Below are 8153 nucleotides of genomic sequence, written 5' to 3'. Positions count from 1 at the left end.
GAGGTGCTGATACAAGATAAGACGGTGTGGAATAAAACCTAAGAGAATTAAAGAAAACCTAGATTAAAAGATCTTTGATGTCACTTGTCACAATTGCCACATTTAGATTAAATCATGATCTTATATGAGTGTATAGTTGCTACACCAGAAATGTAGTCACATGGGTCCATTGTTGCTCAGAGTCACCTGTGAGGCTGAGTGAGCCACACAAAGCAGTTTGCGCGTGTGTGAACTTGAAGTCTCATGATGGACCATGTAAGAGACAAACAAGTATGACAAAGATAACATGTGTCTCATCCGCAGATCGTAACTCAGTGGTTGGGGGTTATCTGGGTGTCAGATCGTCTTTAGAGTGTATCGCAGATTTCTGTCACCAAGAAACAGCCGACTGCCTGACGCTCACGTATCAGTTCGGCATCTGGTTGCATGTCCTGATATGTTCTAGGAAATCCTTTCTGGTTAGTCGCACTCCTCTGGCTGCTCCAGCTGGATTTCATCAAAGTACAAAACACTCATTGAATAATTATTTCACAAGCTGTGTTGTAGAGATCAATTTCAAATGATTGACTCACCTTTTATATATCTGTCATAGGTGCACCATAAATAATTGTGATGTAACAAGATGATTTATGTGATGCATAATCACTAAAAAAAATATTGCTTTCATTGATGTGGGAGGGAACAAATCATTAGATGCCTTTTCCGTGCATTTAAAGTTGTTGATGTCAAATTATTTCTCAAACCCACGCTGATAGAGAAATATGCACATTGAATTTTCACATTTAAATTAAATGATGTATTTGAAGAGCTTAATCCTTCCTGTGGTTTTCTTTTAAGTGATGCCAAATGAGCAGGCTTAATGGGATAAGCTAGTATTTGCTTTGTAGGCTGAGGCAAAGACAAATAAGGAAACGCTTTGTTGTTTGAATAGCTTCAGTGCTCTGATCTGTGTCTCACTAACCTGTTGAATGACAGGTGCGCATAATCTTTCCTGTGGCATCATTCCAGGTCTCTGTCCGGCTAAAGCAGAGCATGCCACACCATGTGACACCATGTGACAGGAAACATTGCTGAAATACCTCCATCAGATAAGATCTGAAGACTCCACAGTCCATCCGTCACATGTTTAACCACTCCAGGACTGAAATGAAACAATTCAACCGCCTCAACTCTTTTATAAAAAATATTTTTTATGTAGACATATTTATCCTGAAAAGACAAAACAGCATGATCACTCACCTGCTGTTCCCTCTGCAGCAGTGGTCCATGCTCAGTGTGGACGCTTTCTGTGACAGTGCTGTTAACATCATCTTGTGATTGAACAACACTCTCCATAAAGATGTAAACTTTAATTCACACAATAAAATGCACCCACCCAGTACAGGACTCAGCACTCAGTCTTGTATGACCAGTGGTTTATGGTGGGTAATGTTAGCGAAGTTTGAAATCAGCCAACTTAGAAGTCAGGACCCACGTAAGGGTCACAAGGTAAATCTGAAGCGCTGCAATTTTTTTAGCAGAAGAGGATATGATAAAAAAAAAACAACAACATATAATTCTGCTACACAATGTTTTGCCTATATTTTTGTCTTTTTCTTCTTCTCTAAAATGATTCAAATAAAATAGGAAAAATATCACTTTTTGGTCAAACTGGTGACATCAGGTGGCCATATGTGACTGGTGATGAGGAGTCGCAAGCAAAAAGGTTTCCCAACCTTTTTTGTTTTACATATTGTGTCTTGTATCTGTTACACTACATTTTAGCATTCAACAAAAGTTACAAGAATCACTTTATATTAAATTACATCTTGTTTTATTCAGCACAGTAGATATTTATAGACTACTGGTTTTCTTTGCCCATCATTGGTGTACTGGACTCTTACCAGTTCAATGTAATACTAGTGAATCTGCAATTAAACACAAGACAATGCAGTACAACAAATACAGTGCAAACCTACTGAAAACACAAGACCATAATATGGTGGTACTGATTCCCCAGATTTTAGCTGATCGAGAAGACAAACCAGTTCACAACCACATAATATTAAGAAACAAATATGTTTTGTTGAGAAGCAAATCTCACAAGTTCCGTCACAATGAAAAAATGCCTCTTCAAAAATGAACAATGTGTATCAAGAGGGTTTCAGTGAAAATACATCAATAAGCAAAATAAAGCCTGCATGCGCTGGGTAATCACTTGGCAAGCATAAACTCTTGCATGAATAGCGTTAAGATCTGCCTTGATGCAGGTACAGTGGAAAGGTGTTCTATAATACAAGTTAAAACATCTCAACAGGACCACAGCTTCTGGCTGAATCTGCTCGCATTACATCGAGGAAGGATCAGAATATCCTGGGTGTGCAATTCCCCATCTTTCTCACGCCTTAAAGAAAGTGCACGGCGTTGTTACACCATGATCGTCAGAGAGGGCAAGTAATTATAAACTAAGAGCCGGTCCCACATGACCTGAATAACCCTGCATTCACCTCAGGGGAATTCTATCATTCAGCTGAAATTAAACGGGAAAAGTGAAATGACAGCAAGTACCAAAGAATGACAGACTGACACAATAAGTCAGTCTGTCATGAAAACACAACTCAACCTGTTGACAAAATTAAGGACTAATAAACCTAGTGTAATACTGGGGAAATGAATGACTAAAACAATCTAATACCTGTTTTGTGTTTTTCTTTGCAGACCTGCTCTTGTCTACTTAAAAACCTACTAAACGTAGTGATTCATTGCATGTGATATTTGGTAGGTTTAGGGTTATTAAAGTAGATAGTGTAAATCAACGTTTGATTCTTGAGCACATGCTATAATGTTATCAATGAGGACAATCTCGTCAGTGATACATAACCTGTTGTGTTACATAATGAGTTGAGATAGAAAGCAGTGATCTGGAATGTTCTTAGTGTCACAAAGATTTAAATGATGGCTCTTTACACTGGAATCTCTTCTGTTAGATAGTCATCACGTTTGGAAAAAAACTAACAGAACACAAAGTACAGAATTGTAGGAAGAGAACACAAACGGTCACATGATGCGGACAACCGTGTCTCTGCTCATCGTACACTATAGTGACTGAGCACGGTGTGACAAAATAATAAATACAGATTTGTTCTTATTGAGCCATCACTCATTTGGGGGGGTCATACTATGTAGGAGCCATTAGTTAGGTCTGGGTATTATAGCAGTTTATATTGGGAGCCTATCTCAGGTTGACCACGGGTGGCAGTGTGTATTAGTTTGGCATGTAATTGATATATGGGGCACAGGTGCAACTGACAAGTAATGAGGCATGGGTGACGGGGAGATCGTACGGTTTTTACTGCAAGCCAGAGAAGTCAGAGTGAACTCTATTAAACGGGAACCTCGCCCAAAAGTGTGAAAAGCCTAGAATCTCATTATTCAAGCGAGTTAGGAACAGGATCTTCTCCAGCATCCAGCCAAGTAGCTAATTACTGGAATCAGTCACTTCCTCTTGTCTTTCTTGTCTGACAGTACAGTATGTATGCATTTTAACCACTCATCCAACAAGGCACTTCACCCTCAGCTTCTCCAGTGGAGAGAGAGTGGTTCGCAGCAGTACAAAACAGGCTCAGTAAACAATCAGCTAAAGGTTGTAACGAAGTGTAAGAGATATGTTGACAGAAAGACTCAATTCACAGTTTTACGATTCCTGTAATAACACGGCCGTGTCATCTGGTCGGAGTAATACACGTCTCCATTCAAATCACAACTCTGGTGATGATGTTTAGCCTGATAGACTGGTGTGTTCACCAATTAGTTTAATGTTCTCACTGAAACTCATTCAAATCATTTCTAATACAGGAGAGTTAACAATTCTAGCAAGTCATTATGTCAACTGCAGTTGCAGGTGTTGGATTTTGTGGCTGAAAATCTTTACTGTTACACCAAGACCTGATATTTACCACGTTTCTGACTGTGTCCATTGTCAAGCAAATGCAAACATGTTTCACTAATGGCTAGAAGTGGCCACATCACACAATGATGCCATATTAAGTTAGTCTGTACAGCAACATTTTTATCAAGCATTAATGATTACTTTATTTCCTGCTGGTAATGAGTGTTGACCAGCTTGGCCTGACTGTGGAAAGACAAGTAGGCAGGTACAGTAGGGAGTGGTTTACCTGCTAAGGTGTATCCACCCCCTGTGAACAAATGCAGCACACCCCCACCAAAGGACCATATGCATGAATACATATATACCTGCTGAGAAGCTGCTGGAAGTCACATCCGAGCAGTGGCCCTGGCTGAGAGGTGATCAGAGCATCATTAGAAGAGAGTTATCATCATGGGGAACTTTCTAGAATGCATGGGAAGTTTTTTCTGCCGGCAAAAGAATACCAATGTTCGTATTACTCTGCCGGCTGTCTGCTTCATCTGGCAGATTGCTATGGTTGTACTGTTTGGGATTTTCATCCGCTATGATGAGGAATCAGACGTACGAAAATGGCTAGAGCTCAAAGAAAGAAACAACATCACCAGCGATATCGAAAATGACTTCTACTTCAGATATCCCAGTAAGTACAACAATCGACAGTGTGTGAGGAAATGTATCTTGCAACAAAGAGTTGCATATCTAAATGCAGGTTTTGCTTTGCTGACCCTGTGTCAGTGATGTTGGCCATACACCAACATTTTTTTTATTTGTTGATCGACAAAATTAAACATTTGTCTTACAGCTGCAACAGTTTAACACCAAATTGTAGCAATTTTACTCCAACTTCACTCTTCTCAATTATGTCTTTGGTTTGCGTACACGGCTGCATTGGAATGTTAGAGCTTATCAAAACATTATGAATTATTATATAAGGAGGCTGTTTTTTACGACTACAATTAGATTGGGATTGTTAAAAAGGCAAACTTGTGATACTTAGTTTCAAAAGGTACTTGGTTGCATTCTTCTGGGCTTACTTTTGACCCTCTGGCAACCTAGCACCCGTATTTCCAGTTTGATGTAATCTCGAAGTTCTCCATCTGCAAAACTGATAAAATCTCAACATGCAATGATAAATTACAAATCCAAAATTAAAGAAGCTGTATTTAAACATTCAGAGCATTAATAAAGCAGCAAACAACTCTATGCTTTGTAAAGATGTAATGGTGGAGGAACGTTTACCTGAGCAGAGAATGAAGTCAGTCTCTCTGACAACCAGTGTGTGGTTGTCAGAGCTTCTCCTTGCTTTGTTAGCCGGGCTACATGCTTTTCGTGCATATTTATGCATCTGAGTGCGCCCCACCGGCTAGCTCATGTCTGCTGCTCTGCACTACACTCATTATGTAACAGTTGACAGAGCCGTCTAGACTGACAGCATTGTTGTGGAAGCGTAGCACCTCCCATGCTTTACCCTTTATGTTGTCACTGTTAGCTCTGTCAGCACTTTTTGCCATAGTTGCACTGTTAGCGCTGTTAGCACATTTACCTATACCCCGGACATGTTGAGAACCGTTGAGAGGCAATCTTGTATTTTGCAGATACAAGAAACTTCGATTACATAACTTTATTTTATTATTTCATTGAAATGACCCTAAGTTAATTCAAAGTAGAAAATTAATGTGCTAATTTCATGCCATTACACAAATGTGTTTATTTCCCTCTCTCCAGGCTTCCAGGACGTCCATGTCATGATCTTTGTTGGATTTGGTTTCCTCATGACCTTCCTGAAACGCTACAGCTTTGGTGGTGTGGGCTTCAACTTCATGATTGCTGCCTTTGGTGTGCAGTGGGCTCTTCTCATGCAAGGCTGGTTCCACGCGCTCGACCCCGTCACCGCAACGATCTCTATTGGAGTAGAGAGGTAAGGCATGCGAAAGGAACAGCATTTTATGCATCGTCAATCATTTAAACTGGACAGATGCAGATATGTGCAGGTTATGTCACTCAGAAATGAAAACAAAACATAAAGATAAAGATATACAGAAATGTTTCACCATGTTTTCATGTTCTTTTGTCTCAGTTGTCACCATGTCAAAACTTATTTTGTCTTGTGGCATCCCTGAGACAATAGCATTATTGTCATGGCAAAGCCCTGTACAATCTGTTAAATGCAGATTTGATTGTTTGATTGTTAAAGTTTCCACTTACTCAATTTTTTTCTTGTTATTTTCCTTTTTTCCTCACAGTTTGATCAACGCTGACTTCTGCGTTGCTAGTTCTCTGATTGCCTATGGTGCCCTCCTGGGAAAAGTAAGCCCTGTCCAGCTGATGATTGTCACCTTGTTTGGCGTCACACTGTTTGCTGTGGAGGAATACATCATCCTCGACCTCCTTCATGTGAGTCTTACAAACACAATCATCCCGCTGGAAGCTTTATTATTGTCCAAGGAGTGAGAATATTCCCTCAAACATTGCAATTTCTTATTTTTACTGCTTATTCACACAGTGCAGAGATGCTGGTGGCTCAATGGTCATTCACGCCTTTGGAGGGTACTATGGTTTGGCCATCTCCTGGGTTCTCTATCGACCAAACCTACACCAAAGCAAACGCCTCAACGGATCTACCTACCACTCTGATGTGTTTGCTATGATTGGTGAGGGATTTATTTTTGACAGTTCAACACTTTTAGTGTTTTCTTTAGGACATAGTTTATTCAGAATATCTATGATATTTTACATTCATCATTGTCAAAACATGCTTACTTGATTGTAAATGTGTTAATCTAACTCTGGTTTCGTTGACTTTATCTTACCTCACAGGTACACTGTTCCTGTGGATGTATTGGCCCAGTTTCAACTCGGCAATCACAGACCACGGCTCCGGACAGCACAGAACAGCCATCAACACTTACATCGCCCTCGCCTCCTCTGTGCTCACCACCGTGGCCATCTCCAGCATGTCTGACAAAAGAGGAAAACTGGACATGGTAATGCCATGTCACTGAAAAACAACAAATCTGCAACCTGTCATTTATATATTTCTCATAACTAACATGCTGTTTTACCTGACAGGTGCACATCCAGAATGCCACTCTGGCAGGTGGTGTTGCAATGGGAACGGCAGCAGAGTTCATGATCACTCCTTATGGTTCTCTAATCGTGGGCTTCTGCTGTGGCATCATCTCCACCTTTGGCTACCTGTTTGTCACGGTAAGCCTGCAGTCTTTCACCTCCTAACTTTTATTCTGACAGAAATCTTGAATTCTGTCTTGTGGCTCAGATGGAAAATGAGAAGTAAAACTAGAAAATACATTTCCTGCTGAAAATGCGTTGGAATGCTGAAAGCTGAAATTAATTGTAAAAGAATTGCTGAAAATTAAGAAATGGGAGACTACCTGTCTGAAAAATGTTGAAGCCCGAAAGCATTTAAACTGCACTGCTGAAAACCCTTCTACTTGAAATGTCTAACTATGGTGTCTGTAGCTGAAAGTATGAGAAGAAGAAGGCTTTGAAAGTTGAAGAAGTTTAACAGGATTTGAAGATTTTCTCCATAGAGATCCCATTCAAAAAAAATTGCAAATAGCTTAATATTTCAAAAAGTTAAAAGATTACAAATATGAAAAGTCAAAGCACCCCTCTCCTGAAAGAGCTGAACATTTTGAAAGGGAAAAGTCTTTAACATGGTTAACAAGATTTAACATGGAGTCTAATGGAGCAGTTTGTTGGAGTTCATGTCGCTCTGCGGCTCCTTGAGCCAAATGTGTAAATCTGTGGGATTCCACAGACATCTGTCTACGACAAGGACAAGATTAGCTACTTCTCCATCAAAAATGATGCATGAAGAGTGAAGATTGTGGACACAGTGGCAAAAGACAAATGTTTTTTTCATTAATTTCATTTATTAAATAATTACATAGAAATGACACGTAATGAATTTTTAAAAGCGGATTCTGTGGCATTTCAGAGAATTTTGAAAAAGCATTTAGTCCATGGTGTGGGGAGGTACAGTTTACACATCAGTAATTAATGTATGATCGTTTTTCTCATTCTCAGCCCTTCTTGGAGAAATACCTAAAGCTCCAGGATACATGTGGTGTCCACAATCTGCACGCTGTGCCAGGGATGCTCGGCGGCTTTATAGGCGCCATTGTTGCTGCATTCGCCTCTGAAGAGGTCTATAGCAGGCAGGGGTGAGTGAATGGCACACACACACACACACACACACACACACACACACACACACACACAC

The 8153-nt window shown here is 40.1% G+C and overlaps 1 protein-coding gene across 1 annotated transcript in view; it reads left to right on the top strand.

The window, feature by feature from the left end:
- Positions 1 to 4234: 4234 nt before the first annotated feature.
- The window catches only part of rhcga (Rh family, C glycoprotein a), a 6050-nt gene continuing 2131 nt past the window's right edge, over positions 4235 to 8153 (top strand). Inside the window, exons 1-7 of the mRNA XM_031846717.1 lie at positions 4235 to 4547; positions 5633 to 5825; positions 6151 to 6301; positions 6411 to 6558; positions 6725 to 6891; positions 6977 to 7114; positions 7958 to 8094. Coding sequence (XP_031702577.1) covers positions 4319 to 4547; positions 5633 to 5825; positions 6151 to 6301; positions 6411 to 6558; positions 6725 to 6891; positions 6977 to 7114; positions 7958 to 8094 — 1163 coding nt within the window. The 5' untranslated portion in view covers positions 4235 to 4318. The remainder of the gene's footprint in view (positions 4548 to 5632; positions 5826 to 6150; positions 6302 to 6410; positions 6559 to 6724; positions 6892 to 6976; positions 7115 to 7957; positions 8095 to 8153) is intronic.

This window comes from Anarrhichthys ocellatus, unplaced genomic scaffold (assembly GCF_004355925.1).
Source record: "Anarrhichthys ocellatus isolate YVR2014 unplaced genomic scaffold, GSC_Weel_1.0 scaffold6, whole genome shotgun sequence".
NCBI lineage: Eukaryota > Metazoa > Chordata > Actinopteri > Perciformes > Anarhichadidae > Anarrhichthys > Anarrhichthys ocellatus.
This window is presented reverse-complemented; position numbering and strand designations above follow the sequence as displayed.